Source organism: Pelodiscus sinensis, chromosome 3 (assembly GCF_049634645.1).
Source record: "Pelodiscus sinensis isolate JC-2024 chromosome 3, ASM4963464v1, whole genome shotgun sequence".
Classification (NCBI taxonomy): Eukaryota; Metazoa; Chordata; order Testudines; family Trionychidae; genus Pelodiscus; species Pelodiscus sinensis.
Window position 1 is genome coordinate 60,437,488 of NC_134713.1, and position 26,598 is coordinate 60,464,085.

At 41.4% G+C, this 26,598-nt stretch overlaps 1 protein-coding gene and 1 long non-coding RNA gene across 2 annotated transcripts; one reads left to right on the forward strand and one right to left on the reverse strand.

Annotated features, from left to right (window-relative positions):
- Positions 1 to 1,223: 1,223 nt before the first annotated feature.
- Positions 1,224 to 11,542, reverse strand: LOC142827823 (uncharacterized). The gene is made up of 3 exons (XR_012902591.1): positions 11,186 to 11,542; positions 4,227 to 4,315; positions 1,224 to 1,449 (listed from the first exon to the last, which is right to left on the reverse strand). It is a non-coding gene; the product is annotated as an uncharacterized LOC142827823 (long non-coding RNA).
- PRSS35 (serine protease 35) lies at positions 6,737 to 26,356 on the forward strand. The gene is made up of 2 exons (XM_075923821.1): positions 6,737 to 7,036; positions 18,334 to 26,356. The coding sequence occupies exon 2, from the start codon at positions 18,351 to 18,353 to the stop codon at positions 19,590 to 19,592; it is 1,242 nt and encodes a 413-aa protein (XP_075779936.1). The 5' UTR covers positions 6,737 to 7,036; positions 18,334 to 18,350; the 3' UTR covers positions 19,593 to 26,356.
- The last annotated feature ends 242 nt before the right edge of the window (positions 26,357 to 26,598 follow it).

Sequence of the window (26,598 nt, forward strand, 5' to 3'; positions counted from 1 at the left end):
AAACTATGCATTATGCACTACTTCCTGTACCTTTACATGTACCATGTTGTTTGAATGCCACTATCCATTCTGCAATGTTTTGAGAGATCATAAAAGTAAGTTTGTTCTCAACAGCCAAAACTTTAATTCAGTGGCAGACAGTGTGCCAAAAACAAGCATCACAAATTTAACAAATAAGTAGAATGTCACTTTGAAATTGGAAAGGCACCGAGCATTTTCTGTCCATTTCAGTGCATAAAACAGTCTATCGTGGCTACACAAATACCAACTGTGGTTGTCAGGGACCATGACTATGATTTTGTATGCTGTTTTGCAGCATGGAGTGGTAGGGTTGGGATGTGGCCCATGGAACTTGCATGGCAAGTTGTGGAGTGGGATTCTCCTAGCACTGCAAAGGAACAGGGAGAGGAGTCTGTGATTTTGGGACATTTAAGTCAACCAAGGTTTGCTGCATTTGGAGTTGTCACTTGAGAAGACCAATGATGTCCTTAAGCATCTTCCTCTCCTTTTATTGTTAGATCTCACCTGCTCTTTGTTTCCTTCTCCATGCTGTCTGCCAAGCAGAGACAGAGAGAAGTGGCATTTTTAAGGGAAAAACATCACTTCTCTTCAGCTGCCCACTTTTGGTGAGTGGGGGCCAGGCACTGAGCCAAGAGGAGTGGCCAGAGATGGGACTGAAGGTTGATGGAGCCCCTGGGAGAGGCAGTCAGGGCTGCCAGAGCCCCTGCACTGAATCTGCAGGACAGGGACTGGGGGATGGGGATAGGGGTTGCTGGAGCCTAAAGGCAACATACAGTTGTATAGGACACAATAAAATCTGGGCAATTTAGTGCTCCAAATTTCATGGTGTCTTACTCAACTGCATGTTTTGCATGTGAGTAGGCACAGCCTTGGGCAGTGGCACTGAATATTGGCATTGTTTTCACAAATAGTGTTGGTTTTAGCTGCTATCTTATTGCTGAGGATACTGCAATGGTACCAGTCAAACTCATTATGGAACAGTGTGGGGAAAACATCCTACCGTGGCGGAAAAACGAGGCAGCCATCCCTAAAAATCTTAAGGAGAAGACTGCAGAGTGTCTTCTTAAAAGTTTTCATGAAGTCTCAGAAGAATACAAGGGACATCTCTGTGTACATAAACTACTCCACGTGTCTCCTCCCCTGCAGCTAACCCAACCAGGGAATGAAGAGCAGATGCCAACCCTACTTCTGATGGTGTACATTTAGGTGAAACAATGAGAGGTTGATATCTGTGTCTTGTTTAGATAGCCAGGCTCTATCTTTACATTTTAATATTCTGAAGAAAAATGCATGCACATGCTTACCCAAGATCCCTTTTCCCCTTCATCCATGCTTGCATGATGGGGTTAGCTATATTGTGGCAAAGTCTTAACCAAGTCCGATCTCGTAGCATGGCTGGAGCCTTCTCCCCACATCTCCTCTTCTTCCCTGTTCATGGAGGGAAGGATGCTAGTAGGGTCTCCACCAAGTATGACATACACTTCACTGGAAAAGTGCAGCTCAGCACCAGATCTATTGTTAGCCTCCCTGGGCTTGTGATATGTCCAGGGAAGTTGCTTCCCTTTTATGAAGCACTGCTGCTAATCTTGATTCTACCCATTTGCCCTCATCCCGTGTGCTCTGTTCAATAGCTGGGCTTGCAAAGTTTCTTCTCTCCACAGGCCCAGAAGATCTACAACAGGCAGGATCCCATCTAGTGTGTGGAATGGCTAAGGCTATGTCTAGACGATGGAGTTGAAAAACTCTGCTGCATTCAGGGAATGCATCTGCTCTTCTGCTTTTTTTTTTTTTTTGCGGAAGAGTAGATGGGCTCTTTCAGAAACCCTGTCTTCCTCATTCATGAGGAAGACGGGCTCTTCAAAAAGAGGAGTTTTTTCCTAAATTTGGCCCAGTGTAGACGGGCCAGATTTTGGAAAAGCCTCTTCCGACAAAGCTATTTGAAAAAGGTACGCAAATTGAGGAGTGAAATTTGCGTACTTTTTTCCAATAAAATATTGTAGTCTAGAAGTAGCCATAGTTGGTTGGGTAGTTGCACACAAGAGAGAACTTCTAGGTGTGTTTGCCAATCAGACTAATCAGGAAAAGGTATTTCAAAGATAATGCAGGGGTACATCTTCCAGTGTCTGTGAAGCCCTAGGTAGTAGAGTTTACAGCTGTGAAAAGAGCAGTCACTGACATAAGGAATGAGAAATTGTGTGTTTATAAGGAGGACATTCATAAAAATCAGAGTGCTAATGGGATGATATTTTTTCAGGGGAGAATTAAATACAAACTCCTTTCACAGCCTATAAATACTTCCATATTTCTGGTTCATGTGAATCTGAATGCACTGCTTCTACTTCATTCCAACAGTTGATATGCCTTAAAACCTGACCAAGCCTTAAATTAGGGCTGACTAAAGTAATGGCAGAATCTGGCCTATGCTCTTGTTAAATTTGGCTCTTCCACTGAAAAAATATATGTGAAGCTTTTCTGACATCTCTAGTATTACCATATATGCTGTTGCTGCCTTTTGCTGTTCTTTGTACCATTAAAGCACACGAGGAAGGAGCAGAAGAAACAATAAAGCTACTTTACCTCCATGCTCATTTCTTCCCCAGGTCCTTCAGTGCTACAGCAGTATAAGGTAAAGCAAGTAGATGGAAGAAAGTTGCCATGCCTGCTTTAAATACCCTGGTCCAAATAGAATGTGTGCCATGCCAAAAAAGTACAGAAGATAAATTTAAGAAAGAAGGGGAAAAATCCTTCCCTTATTGTCAAACAATAGATGGGTTCAGTTCAAACGAAGAAACTTAAGGAGATCTGTCATTAATTCTTTGAATGCTTTCACTAAATCTTAAATGAACATTTATTGGAAGTAGTACATTAAATAAATAAACAAACAATATATTATTAATTTCTGTTGTGTTCCATTGTAAATAGTTTTAAATTATGTCACTCTGAACTCACTTCCCACATAGCGTGAAGCAACAAATAAAATCAAATCCAAGATTCCAGACCTTTGGAAGCTATAGTTGAAAGATCAAGCTGCCAGTGCTTGTCAGTACCAAAGGAAAAATGTGGAGATGCCTGTGATGGAAAGTTACTTTTCTGTTTTCCAGCACTGTTAATTATAATTAATTCTCTCTATGTCCTCTAAAACACTTAGTCAGTCAGTATGCTGCTGTTATTCCACATGGGTACAGAAGGCATTAACTGCAGCAGAACAGCCCTGGTGTAACAGGGATGTTTGACAGGCTCCACGGAGATCAAGAAGTGTGACTTTGAAAACCTCATGTGCTTCAATGCACGGTAAACTGAGAATAAGACAACATAAACATAAACAACAGCAACATAAACAACAAATCATACACTAAAGTAATCCATAGATTGCATTAATAAACGATGTGTAATGCAGGTGTCCTAGCTGCTACTACAGCTCAATTTCTTTCTTTCCTTAATTCTTCTAAAAGCCCTTGCACCCAGACTTTGTACAACATGTAGGCACCATTTGGGTTTATAGAATTAAATTATATTCTTGTTTGAAAACAGAAGGATTGTACCTAAACGAAAGCCCTCCAGTATAATACAATTAGGCTGTGTCTAGACTGCATCCCTTTTCCGTAAAAGGGATACAAATTAGACACATCGCAATTGCAAATGAAGCGGGGATTTAAAACCCCCGCTTCATTTGCATAAACATGGCTGCCGCTTTTTTCCGGCTCGGAGCTTTGCCAGAAAAACGCGCCAGTCTAGACGGGGATCTTTCGGAAAATAAACCCTTTTCCGAAAGATCCCTGTGTAGACTGGTGCTTTTTTCCGGCAAAGCCCCGAGCCGGAAAAAAGCGGCAGCCGTCTTTATGCAAATGAAGTGGGGGGGATTAAAATCCCCACTTCATTTGCAATTACGATGTGTCTAATTTGCATCCCTTTTACGGAAAAGGGATGCAGTCTACACACAGCCTTAAAATGCAAAATAGGAAATAAAAACAGTTCTGAAGAGGGAAGTGGGAAGATGTGATCAAAACCAATGCTACAGTTGTCATGTACTAGTAAATCATCATATACTTAGCAGAGTTGCACATTTTTGGTAACAAGTTTGATTTATAGTATAAACGTTTTTCACTACATACAGTGAATTATGAGCATATAAAAGAATCGTAATGGACAAAACTTCAAATATTCCAAAAGCTTATTGAACATTTTTGAAGAGTTGGAAATCTCACCTGATCCAAGATTTCCATGTGCTAGTCTTGCAACTGGACTGTATCACAATAGATCTGTGTTATTTTCCAACTGATCATTTCCAATTCAACTGAAATAAAGAAAAATGCAATGGTATAACAAAATATTAACTCTTCTTTCAGAATGTAAGTCTCTTGTCTGATCCAATTTAGCCTTCCCTAGTTAAGGAGAGTTTGGTTTTTGAGTTTACTGGTTTTGTGTGTGTTGTTTCATATACTTTCCATATTGCCTTTTAGGTAATTAGCCCTCTTATTCTATTAGGTTATCCAAGCTGGGTTATTTTTTTTTTAAATACAAGTATGAATGTTTTTTCTTGATTTGAAATCTATGGCTAATCCATTCCTATGAATAAACCTTTTAGGAAAGGTTCAGGAAATCCTATGAGATTACTGAAGAACAGCCATAGTGGGTAACACAAAAGGTCAATCCAGCCCACTATCCTGTCTTCCAATAGGGCAGTGCCATATGCCCCAGAGGGAATGAACAGGTAATCAACAAGTGTTACTTTCCTTGTTGCTTATTCCCAGCTTCTGGCAAAAAAAGGCTAGGGACACCCGTCCCTGCCTATCCTGGTTAATAGCCATTGATGGAGCTATCCTTCATGAATTTAGGTAGTTCTTTGATGGACCTATTATAACATTGGCCTGCACAACATCCTCTGGCAAGGAGTTCTACAGGATGACTATGAATTGTGTGAATGCTTCCTTTCATTTGCTTTAAAACTGCTGCCTATTAATTTCATTTGATGACCCCCCTACTACTTGTGTTATGAGGAGTAAATAGCATTTCCTTATCTACTTTCTCTACTACAGTCATGATTTCATAGACCTCAATTATATCCCCCCTTTGTCATTTTTTACAAGCTGAAGTCAAAGTTATATTAATTTTTAATATGTTGTCTGTTTTATTATCTATCCCTTCCTGAATGATTTCCAACATTCTTTTCACTTTTTTTACTGCCATTGCACATCGGGTGGATGTTTTCACAGATCCATCCAGAATGACTCCAAGGTCTCTTTCTTGAATGGTAACAGCTAATTTAGACCACTTCATTTTATATATACAGTTGGGATTATGTGAGGCTATGTCTACACTGAAGAGCTATTTCGGGATACCGGGAGTATCCTGAAATAGCTATTCCCGTCTTTAAAAATTTGAAAATAATAGGCATGCTATTCTCACGTGGTTAGAGGAAGTAGGTGGTGCTGATGGAGGAGTTGGGGCAGTGGGGGGCACTGATGGTGTGTGTGGGGGGCAGTAGGAGGCACTGGTGGTGTGGTGGTGGGCTATAGGAGATGCTAATGGCGTGGTGGTGGGATGGTAGGGGTGCTGGTGGCGTGGTGGGGGGTGGTAGGGAGCAATGATGGGGCAGTAGGAGGTGCTGGTGGCACAGTGGGAGGCAGTAGCGGGTGATGGTTGCGCGGTGGTTGGATAGTAGGGGGTGCTGGTGGTGCGGGGGGGGGGCTGTAGGCATGTAGTGCTGGTGGTGCAGTGGGCGTGGCAGGGGGCCCTGGTGTCATGGTGGGGGTGGTAGGGAGCAATGATGGGGCAGTAGGAGGTGCTGGTGGCACAGTGGGAGGCAGTAGCGGGTGATGGTTGCGCGGTGGTTGGGTAGTAGGGGGTGCTGGTGGTGCGGGGGAGGGGGGGCTGTAGGCATGTAGTGCTGGTGGTGCAGTGGGCGTGGCAGGGGGCCCTGGTGTCATGGTGGGGGTGGTAGCGGAACTCCTTGCTGAGGAGGTTGTGAAGGCTAGGGCTATAACTGGGTTTAAAAGAGAACTAGATAAATTCATGGTTAAGTCCGTTAATGGCTATTAGCCAGGATGGGTAAGGAATGGTGTCCCTAGCCTCCGTTTGACAGAGGGTGGAGATGGATGGCAGGAGAGAGATGCTTGATCATTTCCTGTTGGTTCACCTGACATTGGACATCTGTCAGCAGATGGGACACTGGGCTGGATGGACCTTTGGGGTGGGGACCAGTCGGAGGGTGGTGGAGTGGGGGGTGGTAGCAGGCGCTGGTGGAGCAATGGGGGGCCAGAAGGGAGGCGGCAGAAGGCTGTAGGGGGCGCTGGTGTCGCGGTGGGGGTTGACCTGTGCTGGGCAGGCATCGTTGGGCGAAGCAGGAGGCGGCGCCTCGCCCCTTCCCAAGGCAGGGCGCCCCAGCCGGAGTCGCGTGGGGCCGCGGGAAAGCCCCGGCGGGGGCAGCGCGAGCCCGGGCGAGTTCCCGGCCAGCGGCAGCGCAGGGGCGGGGGAGCCGAGGCGGGTTGGCGCTTTGGCTCGAAGCCAGGACCCGGGGGGGGGGGGCGGCTCACAGTTCCCCTGCCAGCCCCCCGGAGCAGCACCCCAGGTCTGTTCCCCGCCGTCTCCAGCTCGCCCCGAGCGGTGCGCGCCTCTCTCCCTCCAGCCGGCTGCTCCAGCTCATCCCGCCAGCCCCTCTCCTTCCCCGCCCCTCGCCTCCACAGAGACACCCACCGCCGTCCCAGCAGCTCACCCTCGGCCCGACCTCCCTCTCCCATCCCCTTCCTCCCCTCCCGCGCCTGGGAAAAACCCAGCGGCTCCCCCCGTCCCCGTGCTCAGTAGCCGTCAGGGCTCAGGCTGTGCTCAGCGCTGCTGATCTGTGGCGCTGGCCGGCCGGCGGTGGCGATCTCTCTCTCTCTCTCACTGAAGTGGGACCCAGCTGGCAAATACGGATGATTCACTAGATAAGAGTAGAGCGCCTACTGCGTGGCCGCGTAGAAAGTTTTGCGAGCCGTGGATTTGGCCAGGTTTTCACCTTGCTCTCGAGTGCGAACAGGTAGGAAACGGTCTTTCCAATGATCCTATCTAGTGCCTTCTGAGCTAGGAATACACTGTAAGGGGACTGCGTGCTGTAACAGCACCAGGCACGCTGACATGGGGGCTGCACCTGAGAGCTCTTGTGTCCCCAAAATGCTGAAAGAACTTGGAAAAAAAATCGGAGAGCTGGAGTGTATGGAATAGCCTCGAGAAAAGATAGCTACACTCTTCTCTCTCTCTCTCTCACACACACACACATCTATTGACGTGAGTGTTTACACTGGAACACGAATGAGGTCCTCACAGTAGCGTTTAAAAATCGATACAGCTGATAAGAGATGTCAGTAAATATATTTTGGCCAGGTACAGGATTGTACTCTAAAAGTAGGTTGTTTTTTTCTGAACTAGTCTGATTAAAAAAAAGTCTTGTCTAGACTAAACTGACATTTTTTTTAACATGGTATTTTTCAACCGTCTTGTTTCACACCAGATGACTTAAAAAAGGCAGAGAGAAAGGCTTATGTTGGAAGTTTTTCTCCTTTTGCCTCTGTAGAGTTCTAGCAGAGGCTATTGTGGGGAGAAAGCCGGTTTTGTATCAACCTCCCCCATCCCGAGTCATCTGCTCAGTTTCTGTGCTACCATTCCTCCGATGTTTTGAAATTGACACTAATTTTATCCAGATTGCTTCTGGCGGGGAGGAGGTACAAACATTTCTGCTAAGTTTTTATTTATCTTTCAACCTCTAGAATTCTATTTATAAAATAAACTCATCTGCAAGAGAAACGGAAAAAGTAAATGCATATTGAAAACAATATGAAAATGATTTGATTATTTTGTTTTTGAAAGATGTGATTGCTCCCTAAAACACTAAGGCTAAAACTATTGTCTTTCTTCTAGACAACTATAGGATCGCATTTAAGGAACTATCTGTGGAGCTATGCATGTCCATAAAAGCAATTACAAAAAATGGTTTGAAGGTGGCACTGATAGTACTTGATTCCTGATAATGTGGAGTAACTAATCCATTTATGTCTAATTCTTCTATCTGTGACTAATGCCCTTAGAGACAGGCTCAGTACATTTCAGAGAGCATGCTGTAATTGTACACAAGAGGGTAGTATTACAGAGATTTGTATACTCACTAAACTTCAATCTTATAAACAGGAAAGTCTGATTATTATCCATAACCACGCAGGCTCCTTGAACTGCCATGATAAAGAATTAAACAGTCTGCTGAGAACAGAATAGCTCATTTCTAGGATGGGAGAAGGCTAAAATAAACTAACGGGAAGTGAAAGCCACTGCTAACATCAATTTTAAAGGGAGTTTCTTGGCTTCTACAACTCTTGTTTTACTGGCAAGTGAAAGATGCTTGTTAGAGACTGAGCGTTAATTTTAGGAGCTGTTCAATCCATCTTCCAAAACAACCAAAAGTTGCTTTGACAAATGCGCGCTCTCTCTCTCCTCCTCGAAAAGTAAGAGAAGAAAATAGCCGGTGCAATCTATAAAACCCCTAGCAAGATCTATAAAGTAAAAATAAAATTTGTTAAAGTGGAAATTTGTGCTGTTTCTATAGTTGAGTACTCACTGTTCTCTAATAATTGTATTCATTCTTGTGTTTCTGGAGAGAAACACTCAAGACAGTGAGAGGAGCACTTCAGGGGAGGAGGAGCTGAGAAAATTATTTAAAAGCATCTAATTCTCTCATGGAATAGTGTGTTCTTATCACAAAACAACTGCGCCTTACTGTACTGGGAAAACTAACTCTTGAATGAATTAGCAATGATACGGGTCAGGACTGAAGTGTGTTGTGAAAGCACTTGCCAGAGCAGTGTCCTCAGCCAATCTTCTCTGGCATTTTCTCAGGTCAGTTCATGTATCTTTTCCACTTGAAAGAAGTATAGTATGAGAGAATGTGTGTGCAATGTGCATGGCTCTTTACAGAAAACTGAAAAATGACTTATTCCTTTTAAAAAGAATTTTACAGCCTAAATAAAATTTAGTATATAACTCCATCTCGGAATGTATTTCGGGTAAGTATCCGTAGTAAAAACAGTAGGTTTTTTTCAAACACCAGTTTATCTTGCACTATATTGACAGATAAGATATTTAGCAAGAATTTAAAACAACCCTAAGAGAATTGATCTAATTCTGCCATCTAGTGGCTACATAAATATACAGGCATAGAAATTTGAGCAAAGGAAAGTAAAAATTAAGGATGACAGGCTAGCTCTACACAGCAGCATTATTTCAGAATAACTGATGTTATTCCAAAATAACATATTCTGTGTCTACACTACAAGCAGTTATTTCAACATGATGTTGAAATAATGGTAAGCTGGAGGACTTCTTACTCTGACTTCTGTAACGGTCATTTTAGGAGGAGTAAGGGAAGCCAGAGGAAGAGTGCTTTCTCTCAGACTTCCTGCTGTGTAGACAGTGCCAAAAGCTGAAATAAGCTATTTTGACTTAGGCTACTCAGTTATATAGCTGATTTCAGTTCTATGTCTTGTAAAATTAGCATTTGTGCTTGCCTACTGTAAAAATATCTGAATTTACAAAATCTCATAATAGATTTGTCTTTTAATTAAATAAGAATGGAAGGTAAGATGTGTAAACTAATGCTCTCATCAAGCATATCAGCATGAGTTTACGATGAAGTGGGCAGACATAATTCAGGATGGACTTTTATTATTATACTGTAGCTCATTGGTAGAGTAATGGGGAGGAGTGGGCAACTTTACCCCTAAATATTTTTATGGTTCATCTTGAAATTTGAATATTCTTGAATTGTTCATTCCAGCTTTTTTTCCCTTTCAAAATTGGGTGGAAGAAGATATACCTCTAAAAAGGTAAAATAGTAACTCCTCACTTTGAGGTCTGGAAATTGCTTAAATCTGTTTGAGAGATACTCAAGGACTAGTTCCTGTGCAAATTCCTCCAAGGATAAGCACCTTTTCAATGATCCCAGAACACAGATTGCACTAAACAGACAGTAGAAGGGGTAAAAATATGCCAGGAACTCAAGTTTAATTTTTCTTCCCATAAATCCTGTATTGGCAAGTGAATTGCAAACAAGCATGGATTAGTAGGACATTTGGTGCAGATCCAAAAATCTGCTTGTGGTTGGTTGCATTAAGGTAAATATCTTAACTGTGCTTGTTGTTGAAGAAAGGGGACCAGAGTAGAATCAGAGGTTGAAAGAACTTGCTGTCAGGGGATGAAGAAGTGGAGTGGATGTTGGGAGCTTGAAGTGGGAAAAATTGGAGGGGTTTTTAAGTACAGCAAGGGGCAGGTAAGCTGAGAGCCCTCCTCATTGTGCAGCAAGGTTTGATAACTGGGAGGAGAAACTAGAATTTTTCACAGGGGACAGAATCTTCCCTCCTCCTTTCATCTTCCCAGTTTCTTCCCCTTCCCTGAAGCACCTGCTCCCAACTATAAAGCGGAGTAGTGTTTAAAATCTCTTGTTACTAATTTTAAACATGTAGCAGTAGAAGAAAACATTGTCTAGGACTATTAGTTTGCTTTGATATGGCAATTCCTATGTTTGTTATACTTTCTGGGCATAGGCTTCTTCCAACTCTAATATTAAAATACATAATTTCCAATTGATAGGAAACAGGAAGTGTTTAATTATTCATGTCAAAATCCTTGACTTCTAAAGTTTGCCCTTACAGGGTGTAGGGATTCCGACTCCCCCTATAGCACCGCCCGTCGTTGATTTTGGGGAATTGGCTTCGACGGCGGCGGCGCTATTCTATTCGTGTCACTGTCCTCCGACAGTGCCCACACAGCCTGGGCTTTACCACTTCCGGGGATAGTTCGGGGCATCCGAGCACAGGCGGAATAGTCTGGTGCCCCCTTGTTCCGCACCCTTATCGTTGCCCCCTATGACGTGCTTTTCCCGCCAGTTCCCGGTGGCACAAGTCTAAAACGCCCTTTGGTTGCTTTCTCGGGTATTTCTTTCGTAGCTACTCCGAGAGGGGAAGAAGAGAAGAGAGGGAAAAGGGGGCCCCAGCCCAGGTCCCGGAAGGACATGGACCGGTTTTGGTCTGGGTCCGCCTGACGGGTGTCCTGCCGAAACCTGCCAATCTGCGGGGGTTTGATATGGCCCTGCCCTGGGTTACTTTCTCTCCATTCCATCTCCCCTCCCCTGCTGCTGTCTTACCTGGCCCTCCGTAGGCCAGCCGCTCGTCGCTCTAGATGACTTTCTGGACCCCGTTGCTCCACGGCTGTCCGTGATGTCTTGCCTTCCGTGGCTGCTGGCGCTTGTCCTCACCCGTCCTCCGGGGGCGAAGGCTTCAATCCCCGCCGTTTATCTTCCTCCACACCCCCTCTTCCTCACACAGCCCGGGGCAGCATTTAAAACTCCCGCCGTGCCCAGCGCTGGAGGGGAACATCATCCTGACATCACCAGCTAGCTCCGCCCCTCCTGCAGCGTCCATGCCGCAGCCACTGCGCCTGAGGCTGTTAGCTGGTCTGCGGCGCGGGTACATCTGGCACAACGCAGGTGTGCGCTTCCCCGCCACCTGAATAGGGCTTTTGCTGTGGGGGTTTTAGTGCAGGGTTGCGGGGCCCCGTCACACAGGGAATAAGCATTTCAACTTGTCTGAGCACTCACTAAGGATGTGTCTACAGTGCACTGTAATTGGAAATAAGATATGCGATTTGAGCTACGTGATGCTATTTTGAAATAGTTTATTTCATCATTTGGCGCTGTCTACACAACGCCAAATTTTGAAATAAAGTGCTATTCTGAAATGTCCCTTGTTTGTTGTAAAATGAGGTTTACAGGGACATCAGAATAGCGAGCCCGAAATAATGGGCTTGCTGTGAGGACACAAGATAGCTATTTCAGGATACTCTGGTATCCCAAAATAGTGTTCCAGTGTAGACATACCCTTATAGAACTAAAAGTGTCTATATTATTTCCAAGCAGTTTCAAAAGTCTCCTGGAGAAACTGCAGAACTTGTTTTCATTTACAAATCTGACACCTTGAATAGTGGTTTAAACAAAGACCTGACCTAGATGGGCTGCTACTTTCCACATCCTAATGACCAGGGCTCAACGATCGTGGCGAAAACTGTTCGCCAGCCCTGCACTGCGCATGCCCCACATTGCGTATGTGTGTGCCGCCAGCGAATGGGGCACTAGGCTGAAATCTACTCGCCTGTGGCAAGTAGATACAATACTTTATTGAGCCCTGCTAATGACATAAAAGCTAAGTACTGGGTACATAGACTACTTAGAGCCCACTCTATTAACCTCATTTAGCATGGACACTAATTGACAATATTTTTTCCTCTATTTTTTCCCTTCCCTCCCTTTCCCCTCCCCTCTCTTTTTCTGCTATTTATTTGTACCCTGGACCCCTTAACTCCATCCATCTGAAGAAGTGGGTTGTGCCCACAAAACTTTTGATACCATCTACATTTTTTGTTAGTCTCTAAGGTGCTGCAGGACTATTTGCTGTTTTTTTAAATTTTTTTCATTCTATTCTAGTCTTTCAAACAGGAGGCGCTCATGTGGTCTTTGTGGCTGTGTTAGGGATGATTGCAGGGAGCTACCATACTCCACCCATTTTATTGTAGGAAGCCTTTATACAGAGAAAAGTTAGTTATAGCTCCAGCTGGGACAACATCAACCATCTTACTGGAAAGGCTTCAGCAGTGGTATGCCCATGTCTCTCTGAATGAAACTAGCAATGATAGATATTCCTAAACATTTATCATGATTAGCTGTAGGAAAATATCATGTATATGGGCTCTGAGTTGTAAGCAAGTCATTAGGCTCAAGGAGGAGGGGAATTCTAGGAAGAACACCTTGCATATACATTGAATATTGACAAGTTTCATAAATTCTGCAAAAACTAGCTTTCTTAGTATAGACTAGACTACCAGAGGTATCCCGGAAAAGCTCTGCCGTGCCCAAGGAATGCATCTGCTTTTCCAAAAAAAATTTCGGAAAAGCAGATACTTTTTGGCATCCCTGTAAATCGTATTCTATGAGGAAGAAGGGATGTTCTGAAAGAGGTTTTTTTTTTCCTCCCAAGATTTGGCCCTGTGTAGGTGGGCCAAATGTCAGAAAAGTGTATTTCAGAAGAAAAGCGGATAAAGATGCGCAAATTTTGGTTTACAATTTGCATATCTTTTCGAACTTTTCTTTGTAGTGTAGACATAGCCTTAGTACCTCAAAACTTTTTAAACATGTATATTAGGACATCAAAATACAGTTCTTTTCACATGAATATCAGTAATATTTATACTTTCACGTTTTTAAAGTTTTTTGTGTACTTTAGAGCAGAATCCAGACTACTTTAAAGTTCATCATCTTATACCATCTTATTAGTTGCTTTTTTTGCCACACCCTGACTTTATGCCTTCATACCCACTTGAAATCCCTTTACCTCAGGAAGTTAAAACTTAGTCCAAATTTAGAAGATAAGTAATGACATTAAGTTATATGTTGGTAAGTGGGCATGAATCTAAGGGCAGGTCTGAACAAATGCAGCTGGACAGCTGTAGCACATCTGGTGAAGATGCTCTATGCTGACAGGAGAGCACTTCCCAATGGTCATAATTACTCCACCTTCACAAAAGACAGAGCAATGTCAGCAGAAGAGTGTACCCTCACTAACATAGCCCTGGTGCAGACAGCACTTAGGACAGTGTCTCTCTCACATCTATGAGCAATGCAAGTTAGACTGATGTAAGAGCAGTAAGAGTTGCCCTAAGTCCAAGTTAGTGTACAACACAAGTTTAGGATCTTGGAAGATGTTGTAAGTTACACAAATGACAGTTAACTCTCCTCTGAATTTGGTAAAGTAATAAACTCCACTGTGGCACATGATGCTCACAGCTGAATAAAAGATGGGGAGTGCTAATTGCTCCAGTTTAAGATCTTAGTCTGATAATTGGTACAAACTTTCCAAAATCTAGGCCTCGTTGGTTCATGTTGTGTCTTATAAAGCAAAGCTATCGCTTTTTGAAAATTATGCATAAACTACTATTTTGCACCTTATCACTTGATGTAGCTTTATTCATTATTTTATTATCTTTAATTTTCATTGTAACAAGGGATTCAGATTTTGCTAAACTATATATAGTTCACTAAGCTATATTATATGCAGTATAAAACAGACATTTTATCCAGGTTTACACTGTAATTATGGTAAACCAGAGCACATAACCATACACATTCCTTAAGTTGCTTAACTTAAGATTTAATTATAGTCAGTGACCTTTCTACAGGTGCTTGAGGTTTCAGTATTACCCAACAGTACAAAGAGATACATGAATAAGTTCAGTTCTCAAAGTGGTAACTGCCAATATCTTAATATTTTAGGCATGAAGTCCAGCTACAGAGTTAGAATGGATTTGCAATTAAGGTACTGGGCTAGGATGCAGAGGAGCTTACTTCCAAACCTGGCTGTTACAGACTTACTGTGTCAGCTTGGACAAGTCATTTAGGCAACTGAGACAGAGAAAGATTATCTGTAAAGCAAGAATAATGCTTCACATGTACGTTTTTGTCTATTTAAAATGTAAGTGCTTGTGTTTGTACTGCACCAAGTGCAACAGAGCTCCCCTTGTAGCTGGGGCCTGCAGACAGCACTGTAATATGCATCAGAAGTTTTGTGAGAGATCTGAAAAGGAAATGGCTTGAAGGGGCCCAGCTAGCTCCTCTACCACCTATAACCGTTTCCTCCCTACTCAATGGATCCCTGCTCCAGATCAGACATCTTCTCTTTTCCTGAGAGTCCCGCTTTGTGTATGAAAGGGTGTGGCTTCTTGGGTCTCTCAGATATAGACTAGAAAGACTGGGGATGGAACAAATCCTTACAGGCAAGAGCACAGGCAGGCAACTTAAGTAATGGCCATTCATCTTTCCAGCTGTATGCACGAACATAAGAACAGCCATACGAGGCTGGACGGACCATTGGTCTGACCCAGTATCCTGTCTGCTGACCGTGCTAGATGCCCCAGAGGGAGGGAACACGACAGGTAATCCTCACATGGTCCCTCCCCTATCACCCACCTCCAGAGAAACACCATTCCTACCCATCCTGGCTAATAGCCATAATGGACCTAACCTCCAGGAATCAATCTAGCTCTTTTTTGTGTTATGCTTAAACAAAGCACATGAGATCTTTTATAAGGGAAAAGGCAGTACGCCGCATTTATTGAGAATACAATAGTAGCATATGCTTTTCAATCACTCACACAAACACAAACACCATGCATACACAGTCCCGCCAGACAATGTTATAGTTATCAGTCCAGATTCTGTACCAATCTAGTGGCCAATTAGATCGATCACAGAGAGAGAGAGCAGAGCCTTTGTCGGTCATGCGATCTGATGCTCCTCTGGAGTTGGTGGCAAGACGAATCCAAAGTTCCATAGCAAAGCACCCTGCTTTTATAATCCTTTTTCTCTGTTGAAATCAATGGATTCCGCTGTGTCAGCCTGTGACCGGAGTGTTATTTTTTTTGTGTCAATGTTCTCAAACATCTCCTGAAGGCTCATTCTGTAATGAATCGCCTTTTGGTGGTGCCAGCTCTCTTCAAGGTCCATCAGTCTGCCAATAATCCAATCACTCCTTATTATGGGTAACATCTTTGACGCCGGGTAGTCTGGTCTTTGCCCACACTCAACCTCCTTCTTTGGCCATCTGGTTCTGAGCAATAACTTTTGCACCTTATCTCAACACATTCATACCCATTTCACACACATAAGCAATGTTACAAGGGCTCTCAAGATTATGCGGCACAACATCAACATCTGCATTGGCAAAGCAAAAAAAGGCATTGTAAATCAAGAAATTAAAGCCTTAGAACATTCCTCTAGTCTCATTAACACAGACACAATACCAAAACTATATTTTTACTTAGGCCCATTTACTAAAACCTCCTAAACTTTAGGACAAAAAAACCCCATTTAACTAAAAGGAATTAATTTAATAAAATATTGAATGTATGTTAATATATACCTTATATTGCTGTATGATTGCTACATTATTCAACTAAAATACTATATTACTAAACCTAAAATAGAAATATAAAAAGAATAAAACTTTCAGTTCCAACATTTGAACCCTGTTAAAATCCTAGCCTTCATCACATCCTCTAGCAAAGAGTTCCACAGGTTGACAGTGCGCTGAGTGAAGAAAGACTTCCTTTTGTTTGTTTTAAACCTGCTGCCTATTAATTTCATTTGGCGACCCCTAGTTCTCATATTATGGGAATAAGTAAATAACTTTTCTTATTCAATTTTTCCACACCAGTCATGATTTCATAGACCTTTTATATGTGGCTGTATAGGTTGTTTAGGTCAAAGGCTGCCACTATTGGACATGATACAATAAAGAACATTTCATTTGGAGAAAGTACTAATTTGAGTCAAGTATTTTACTTGTATACAGCCTTTTAAAATAACATTTTGTAAACACTGATCTACTTTAATTGCATATTATCTTCAGAATTTTTGCAATCATGATTGCTTTCATTCACAAACACAGGAACAAAATTTGACTAAGGCACTACTCTACAAAGCCTGATGTTAATAGATCTGAAATCTATCAAATGTATTATTTATGACCTGTACCATACCATTTTATTAAAGTTATTAAACACCAAGAAAATGGGGCTAGCTTCTCAAAATTCTCCTTGAAGTTTATAATTTAGCTGGACTTACCTGGCGTTGCCCAGGAAACTGGAGGAACAAAATTTAGAAAAACAGAAGCTGGTCCTGACAGCCTCCTGCCACACCACAGCTGCCAGTTCCTGACATCTGGCCATTATGGCAGACCCCCATGCTTTTCTACTGCTGCATAAAGCAAAATTTCTGACTCCAAAAAGAGGCATTGCAATGTAGAGAATCAGAGCTATTTGACTTGGCAAACTTAGATACAAAGTCACAGTAGAAACTATGTCTGTTTTCTTTCCATGTCATGAGTCTCGGAGCCATTAAAAGCACAGTGGAAGGGAAAGGCCCCAAATCGCCATGGCTTGTTTCCTCACCATTGCTGGAAGCATATGGAGGCCCCTCTTCAATAGTGTAATGTTTTGCTTCCTATCAGATGGTATTTTTGCTAATTATCCTTGTAGAAGCTAATGGTTTTTTGGTAGGAAAGTAGGGGATAGGCATGCTGGGTCTGCAAATTCTCATCCAAGAGTATAGGGATACTTCAGTCAATGGGGCTGGCCCTGCTGAATCTGAGAGATTTCAAGGTGACACCTCAAATGCTTCTCCCATCTTTTTTGATGAAACTATGAGTCAGCTACCTGAGCCTGCTGGCACTTCTATAGTCCCTCCTCAAGCACCACCCCCTTGACCAGATGCCCCTCCCATGGACTGCATCTCTCCTCCCCTCCTCCCCTCCCCCCTAAGGATCATCCAGTATCAAACCCAGGACCAGTGCCCAGATTTAAGGGATTCTCCCCCCCATCTTTCTCACCCACCCAGTATCATCCAGTGCTGCCCCTTGGGCCAGTGCCCCTCAAAGGAGACTCCCCCCCCCCCCGCCATGGGCTTCATTTCTCACTCCCTGCAGGATTGTCCAGTCCCACTTCCTTCATCCCCCTACAATCCTGCCCTCCCTGCACTCGCACCCAACAGTCCAGCGCCCCCAGCTTGCTCTCCCCCCCACTTGCCTCCAATGGTCCAGCCCCCGACCAGCTCCCTCCCATTCATTCCCTCCCCTCCCCCTGCTCTCACCTCCAGGTCCCCAATGCGCCTCCTTCCGGACATTTTTTCAAAGTGACAGATGAGCAGTAACACCAGCCCCGCCTCCTCTGCCTAGAACGAGCCCTGGCAGCAACCCACCCACCCATTGGTCAGCCGCTGGGCCCTGAGCCAATCGCAATATTGAAGAGGGGCCTCCATATGCTTCCAGCAATAGTGGGGAAGCCACTTCTCCCCACACTGCCAAGCTCTGTGCAGCCCCGGGGAGAGGCGTAGGTGTCTCATCTCTTCCCTCCCACAGTACTTTAAAACCTTCTCCTGGAGGAAAGGTTATCCCATGGAAAGTTTGGTTGCGGTAGGACTTATAGTGTCCAAGTTATTAGAGCACAAACATACAAACATTCTCCTTTCTATCTTAGATATCTAGGTATAATTTATTATTTAATGGATAACAAAAGTAGAAAGATAAAGATAAAAATGTGAGAAAATGAGTTAAGATTCCATGAATTCCTGTTTCTTTTTAACCAGGATGCTAATATTCTCTCTCATTTATCTTGATGGAATTATTGTACATTGCTGTAGTCTTAAAATAATGTTTAAATACCAATTTGAATCTATTCTCCCTTTTTTAGAGCAACACGTGAACACAATGGGACAAATACTGCTGTTACTGATGCTTTCCATTCCCGCATTATGTCTCACTGATGGAGCTGAAACAGAACAAGATTTCACCTGGCACTTGAAAAAGGTACCCCAGATCGTGAGTGAAAGGACTTTCCCCCTTGACAGCCCTAAATTTGAGGCAAATGCCAAATTAGAGCTGAGTAATGTTTGCGGAATTGAATGTCAAAGGAAACTCCCAGGGCCAAGCTTGTCTGAGCTGAAGGAATTTCTCTCCTATGAGACTGTTTTTGAGAATGGCACACGAATCCTGACTCATGTGAATGTTGTAGGGCTAGCAGTCAACACGGCCAAGAACATTACCACAAGAACCTTCTCAAGAAGAAAGAGGCAGATATATGGCACAGACAGTAGATTCAGCATTTCTGACAAGCGGTTTATGACCAACTTCCCTTTCAGCACAGCGGTGAAGATTTCCACAGGCTGCAGTGGCATTCTTATTTCCCCCAAGCATGTTCTAACAGCTGCTCACTGTATTCATAATGGCAAAGATTACATCAAGGGCAGCAAAAAGCTGAGAGTGGGATTGCTGAAGATAAGATCTAAAGGTGATGGCAAGAAACGCAGAGGTGCTCAAAGGAGTAAAAGAGATATGTCGGTAGCAAGAGAGCAGACTGGGAGTGCCACAGAATTGAAGAAGAGATCCAAAGGACGTGGCAGAAAGCAAAAGGCAACAGGGAGGAGTCAGAGAACTCCAGATAGTAAACCTTCCTTCCAGTGGACCAGAGTAAAGAGTACCCAGATCCCAAAAGGCTGGTTTGAAAGTGTAACTGGGGATGTTTCCCTGGATTATGATTATGCTGTCCTTGAGCTCAAGCGTCCCCAGAAAAAAAAATATATGGAGCTGGGAATTAGTCCAACAATCAGAAAGATGCCTGGTAGCATGATCCATTTTTCTGGTTTTGACAATGATAGATCTGGGCAGTTGGTCTATCGATTTTGTAGCGTGTCTGATGAATCCAGTGATCTCTTTTACCAGTACTGTGATGCTGAGCCTGGCTCTGTTGGATCTGGAGTCTATCTCCGCCTTAAAGAACCAAACAAGAAGAAATGGAAACGCAAGATCATTGCTGTTTATTCAGGTCATCAGTGGGTGGATGTCAATGGTGTGCAGCAGGATTATAATGTAGCCGTACGAATTACTCCTCTCAAATACGCCCAGATTTGTTTCTGGATACATGGGAATGATGAGAATTGTACACAAGGCTGAAAAAAGCTTAAACTAGATCATCTAGCACCAACAATATAGAGTTAAAAACTTGCCCCAATAGTTATTGGATAAGCATTACCCCATATCAGGAATTACTTGAATTTGAAGCCTGCAATATTTTGATGCATTGCGTATTGCTATTCTTAGAGGGTTAGTAGAATTTTAAAATTAATTTTTAATTATATAATAATCAAACCATGACATGCACTTATAATCCAAAACTGTATTTATGTTCAAAATTTTGAAAAATTCAAATGGTTTGCATTAGAAAAATTGTGACTTTACTGGTTTAATTTTTTTTAAAGGGAAGTATTGAAACTTCTCAATTTGGTACTATTAAACAAGGTGTGGGTTTTTTAAACTACAGTTGACTTGTTCTTCTCAGGGTTCTGCTCCAACATTTATCTTCTAGTATACAAGTTACATGTGTTATTAAAAAACATGTACAGAATTATACAAATTGTGAAAAATTGGGGTAAGACCAAACAAAGTAAGGTTAGTTTACTCTAGAGAGCATGTGTACTCTGAGAGATGGCTTTCTAGTTCATATTTGTTAGCTTGGAAATTTTTTTGGGGGTGCCTTACAAACTCTCCCATGGAAATTCTAAATTACTATAGCTGATAATGAAGTCTTACAACAACGAATTTCATTGCATGTTAAAATAGAGTCTAATGAATGTAGCAGGTCTGTTTGGAATAAAGAACCACCATAAGGGTTTAATTATATATCTAAGTCTGATTTGAGAAGGTACACAAAACTAGGGAATCTTAAACATGTACATTTTAATATTTAGAGACAAGTAGGTTTACTGTATAATAAAATATTCAAATTTTCCGATAGGTGAAGTATTCTATAGTTGCCTTTGTCAGGAAGGGTATGTCTACACTGCACAGTTTTTTTTCGGAAAAACACTCGTTTTTCCAAAAAAAACTTCACTTATGTCCACACTGCAATTATGTCCTTTCAAAAAAAAAAATCGAAAGAACAAAGGGGTTTTTCCGACATTGGTAAATCTCTTTCTATGAGGAAGAAGCCTTTTTCCGAAAGAATTCTTTTGGAAAAAGGCATGTGTGGAAGAGGAAGAGGGAGTTCTTTTGAAAGAAGAGGAAAGAGATAAACGCATAGGTGCCCTAGTGGCCACTCCATCCATAGGAATCGCAGCTTAAATGTGAGATTGCTTTTTTGATGCGATTTTGCTGTGTAGACGTTTTCTTTTGGAATATGTTTTTTCAGAAGATTTCTTCCAAAAGAAGCCTAGACATAGCCAAAGTGGCTATTTGCCAACAGTTTAAAGATTCAAAAAAAGGTTTCTGGGTGCTAAACATTTTAACATTTTTGTAACAACTCTTACAAGAGTTCAGCTGTTGTAGATAAACCTGTAGCTTATCAGGCAGAATAAGAAAGGAATGTTCTTTTTCATACAATTCTGGAACCTGGGTAGTTCTAATCCCATCCTATTCAATAGGAAACCTTATAAACATGAGTTAAAGGGAGAGAAGATAATCCTCCAGTTCTAGGTCATCTTATGCCATCTAATGAGATGGTAGATGAGCTATCTTGTACATGGAATAGATATCTTATTAGTTAATAATCATGCTAATAAGAGAATTTGGTTCATTTCTGCTACTGGACCACAAAAATTAGAGTATTTCTATAAAGTGAGAAATTATTTATCATTTGTGTACAAGTATCTCTAACTTTTTTGTTGTCAGTTGTGCTCAGTTGCTTCACATATAATCTAATCTTGTGCATTTCAAAGTCTCAGTGTAACAAATGAGACTTTCAGGATGCAAATTTAATCTAACCACATAAAATTTAAATGCATATTTCAAGCTATATGCATTTGTCTATTACTGTTACAGTTATTCAGTATTTCATTATTTAATGTACTGTGATTGTTCGCTTGCATCAAATTTCATTTTCTTTACCCGTCTAGAAGAAAATATAACAAGTTTTCAGGATTTTTTTTGGCTTTCTGCATTTTTATAATTATATGTCATATTGTACATTTATTCTAGTAATAGGTTTTGATGAAGTAGGGTTTTTAAAAATAATTTTGTTTGCTATTGAAGACACAAAATCTGGCACTTTGATTTGCAGGTGTTGTTGCCATTGCATTTCAAAGCACAAACATTTGAGATTTTTGTCCATCAAACAAAATCTATTTTGAAATTTTGCAATATTTCACTGTAAATGAAGCCTCGCTCTAAATGAAACTTATTTTTTTGGTCATTTAGGCCCTGGCTCTGTAAACAGGTATATACTTTCTTTACTTTACACATGGGACTATTTGCAGAAACAGGACTGTGTTCATTAAGGTTTGGAAAATGTCTAGGTACAATTAAAGATTAATAATACCTTATTTATTTTGTAATGTCTTTAAATATTACTCCTCCATTAAAAGTAATTTAAAATAACCTCTTTCCAGCATTTCTGCCTGCTACCTCATACCACTGTAGCACAGACCTAAAGTATTTTTTTGAATGAGCTATAATCAGGGCTGTCCTTATACATACGCAGAATATGCAGTTGCATAGGTCACCACCACAGTTGGGGTACCACTGTGCCCCAAATTAGGTAGCGCCTTATGCTTCATATGCCCAGTGCTGACTAAGAGCAGTGCTGGCTCAAGCAGCCCCAATCCCCCGCCCCCTACAGCCCTCTCTCCACCTCTTGGCCCAGGTAGCCAAATCCCCAGCCTCTGCTTCACCATGCGGTCCCCAGTCCCCTTCCTCCCAGTGTTGGTGACCAAATCTTTCAGTTCCATGATCCCCACTCTGACCTCCTCCAGGACCAGGCAGCCCAAAATGTAAGTGCACTTTCCCCACCCCAGCCTCTTGCTCCACCTCCCAGCCCTAGCAGCCTAATCTCCCAGCCCTCTGCTCTGCCTCTCAGCCTGACGGCTGCATCTCCCTACCCTCCACCTCCTGGTTATGGTGCCTCTAAACCTCTAGGCCCCTGCTTCACCTACCAGCACCAGTGGCCCCAATCTTCCACCTCCTGCTCCACCTTCCAGCCCACAGCTCTGGTGGGTAACATTGCTCCCCATTCTGCCTGTTCCCCTACCAGCCTCCCTGCCCTGTTCCTGCCCCCACAGTCTTGAGCACAGCCCCTTCCCCTGCCACTGCAGGCTTGCTGCTCTGCTCCCCAGTGGGGGATGGGGAGTGCAGGTGGCCAACTGTGCAGGGCACTAAGTCATAAGGATGGTCATGGGAATAATGCTTTTCTTAAGTTAAACTTTCTACACTTATTCTAGCAAAATTAAATGCCAGATCCTCATCTTGTGTAAATCAGCATAGCTTCATTGTTTTAATGCAGTTATACTGGCTTCTGATCTGGCTATAAATCCATCATAATTTTAATTGGTGACTTATTCCTTATTATGGTAAGACTTAGTCTGTTTCTGTTCAGTATCATGGAAGTGACTCCCTGTTTTTGTATTGGCCTGACAATATGGAAAAAAGCATGAATGATTTACAGTGATAGTAGCAAATGTCAACTGACTGTATTTGACTAAGCTTCTGCTGCAATGTCACAACCAACTCCTTCCCCAGCTAGTATATAACAAATACATGGACAAATATAACTGCAGTACCCAGAAAAAAAAAATGAAGCAAATCAAGCCTTCAGTTTGCCATCACCTAAAGATAATTAGGGGTTAAGTAAAATTCAACATGGATGTCAAAAACGAATCATGTCAAAACAATTTAATAGCATTCATTGACAAACCTTGTTGGGGGGGGGGGGCGGAGGAAGTAGTAGATGTTGTATATCTTGACTTCAGTAAGGCTTTCAGTACTATCTCACATGATCTCACATTATGGAAATATAGCCTAGATGTAGCTGCTATGAGGTGGTTGCCTAAGTAGTTGGAGAAACATTTCTAGAGAGCAATTTATCAGTGGTTCACAGTCAATCTGCAAGGATTAGTCCTGTTCAATATCTTCATAAATATGTTAGATAATGGCATAGAGAGAATACTTACAAAGTTTGTGGATGATACCAAGCTGGGAGGTTGTAAGTGCTTTGAAGGATAGGATTAAAGTTCAAAAAGATCAGGACAAACTGGAGAAATGGCCTGAAGTAAATAGGATGAAACTCAGTAAGGAAAATGCAAAGTACTACACATATAAAAGGGGAATCACTGCCTAAGCAATAGAACTTCAAAGAGGGATCTCTGGATTATAGTGAATCACAAACTCAGAATTGTCAGAATTGTAACACTGTTGCAAAAAAGCAAATATTCTGAGATATATTAACAGGAATGTTGTGAGCAAGATATGAGAAGTAATTCTTCCTCTCTATTCTGTGCTGATGTAATGTCTAATCAAATATCATGTTCAGTTCTGAGTGCCATGCTTCAGGAAAAAGGTGGACAAATTGGGAAAAAAAGTCCAGAGGAGAACAAATTATTAAAGATTAGAAAACCAGAGTTATGAGAAAAGATTGGGGAGGGGAAAGGTTTGTTTAGTATGGATAAGAGAAAACTAAGGAGGACAAAACAGTTTAAGTTTAATAGGTTGTTAAAAAGAGGAGGGCAAAAATTGTTCTTGTGAACCTCTGAGGATAAGATAAAAATGGGCTTAAATTACAGCAAGAGAGTTTTAGGTTGAACATTAGGAAAAACTTCCTGACTGTCAGAATAGTTAAGCACTAGAACAAATGGTCTAGGAAGGTTATTGAATTTCTATCATTGGAGGTTTTAATGAACAGGTTAGTCACCTATTAGGAATGATCTTGTTATTACTTCGTTCTGTCTTGAGTGCAGGTGATTGTACTAGATGATCTATTGAGATCTCTTCCAGTCTTACATTGCTATGGTTCCATCTACAGTATCAGTGCATATTATCTATAGATATAAGTAAATGCTTACAGGACAAATGTGGAAATTCATCAAAACAAACTTAATATGTTCACTTTAAGATTTGGTGTGAGAAGGTATAATTTCACGGAAGCCAAAGTTAAATTGAATGTAGAAATGAATGTAATCCATGATAGTCCATGTCACTAAGACACGATAGTTGTAGATATTAAAAATATTTTTTCTGGTGTAACCCGATATAAAACATTCATAAGCATCATGGGCACATGAGATAATCAAGTGCTTTCCCTAAGGAGTGTTGCTGCTCACTTACAGCATTTCTGAAATATTTCACAAATCAATTTTCACATTTGAGATTGTGGATATCAAAGGTCAATGCAGTACCCATAGCAATTGCCACACTATGATGGCAAATAAAATAAGTAGCCCATATTATAATTTAAAAATTCTCAAATCAAAATTGATGACTGATAGTATATAGAGCAGATCTGAATTTGGGACTAAGTGGGTGCAACAAATTTGACTTTGACCATAATTCTCAAGACTCAAACTGGGGCAGAGTTTTTGCCATAATTCTCTACATTTTTTTTCTCCTTCTGAAGAATTTTAATATTTAAGATTAACAGCTCATATTTGCCCAATACTAACACTTTTCCTTAATGGGTTTGATCTGCCATATTGGATACATTTCTTAATATTATTCATGACTTCATAAAAAGAACTATTCTCAGCACAGTTTTTGCAAGGGGCAACCTAGAAAGATTAACCAATAAATTCTTGACATACATATAAGCCTCATCACAAAGCATCTAACAAACTAATACCTAAATTCTTTGAAGAGTTATGCTTTTGCTTAACATTATGCGGCATAATTCCCAGGAATAACTTTACTGTTATGTGCCAAGTCTTTTCGGGATTGTGGCCCAAGTCAATACCACTTTAATAAAATGAAAACATTCTAATTTAGCAAAATTATTTATATAGCACTGTTAAGATATGTGGTGCTTTAAATACTGTACACACCAACTTAAAGACAATGTCCTTGACCCAGTTTATAAACTATGGGTTAAATTTTGCTCTGATTTACATTCCTTCAATGGGGTATAAATCAAAACAGAATATGGCCCTTAGACAAATTCATGATACAGACAAACAACTCATGTTCAAGAAAGAATGCAAATATTATTGGGAAGGAAATAAGCAGTTTGTTTTTCTTCCTCTGCCTCTGATTTTAAGAAATCAATATTGAACATTTAATGGAGGCACATATATACATCAATTGAAACAGGAAAAGAGAAGTTTGTTTTTACAGAAGGCTTTGAGAGAGGAATTAGAAGACCGTTGATACACAGGGAATAGATATTTTTCCAAGTAAAAAGGCTGGCATGAAAAGGAATACATGAAATGGTTGGAAGAAAGTATGCAGAGAAGATTTAGAACAAGTGGCCCAGTATTGCATATAAAAAAATGTTGATCGCAAACAATCTTAGTTTTTCTATTAAATAATTTAGTCCATGCCTACTAATCAGGTGCAGGTGTGTCCACATTCTGTAAGTGAGCAAGGGAACACTAAGAAAAACTGTAATCCCCAATCTGCAGTCTTTACTCATGAGCAGTCTCACTAAAGCCATCAGAACTACTAATGTGAGTAAGTTTACTCATGAAAGAAGTATTGTGTGGTCAGGTGTGATGTAAGCAACAGGTCCCAGCTTTTGCTGAAAGTTTGGGGAATAAGAACCTTTCAGTTATATTGGATCCCGGAGGTTGCAATACATTTCTCTGGTTTGGTAGTAGTCTCAACAGGACATTATGACATTGTTGAAGTTCCAAGCAAGGCCTGGTCCCTATTAAAGAAAGAACCTTAAGTTTTAAATTGTCTCTACCATTTATTGCCCTAATCACAGCAATGGTGGGTATGTTTGCTGAAGTATAATTGGTTACTTTAATTTAAAAATACAGCACACCAATGATTTAAAATGTCTATTAGAAACATTTTTATCTGGGAATGCCAGATATTGAAGGCCACCTGAAACAATTTAATGTAAATGCTGTTGCTGCAGTGAAAAGCCTAACATTGCTCAATAAGCTCTAAGGGCATGGAAGGAAACTGCTGTTGAGTTATTTCCTACCTCCGTGTTTTCTCAGTGCTAACTTACATTCAGTTTAAAAACACAAAAAGGATC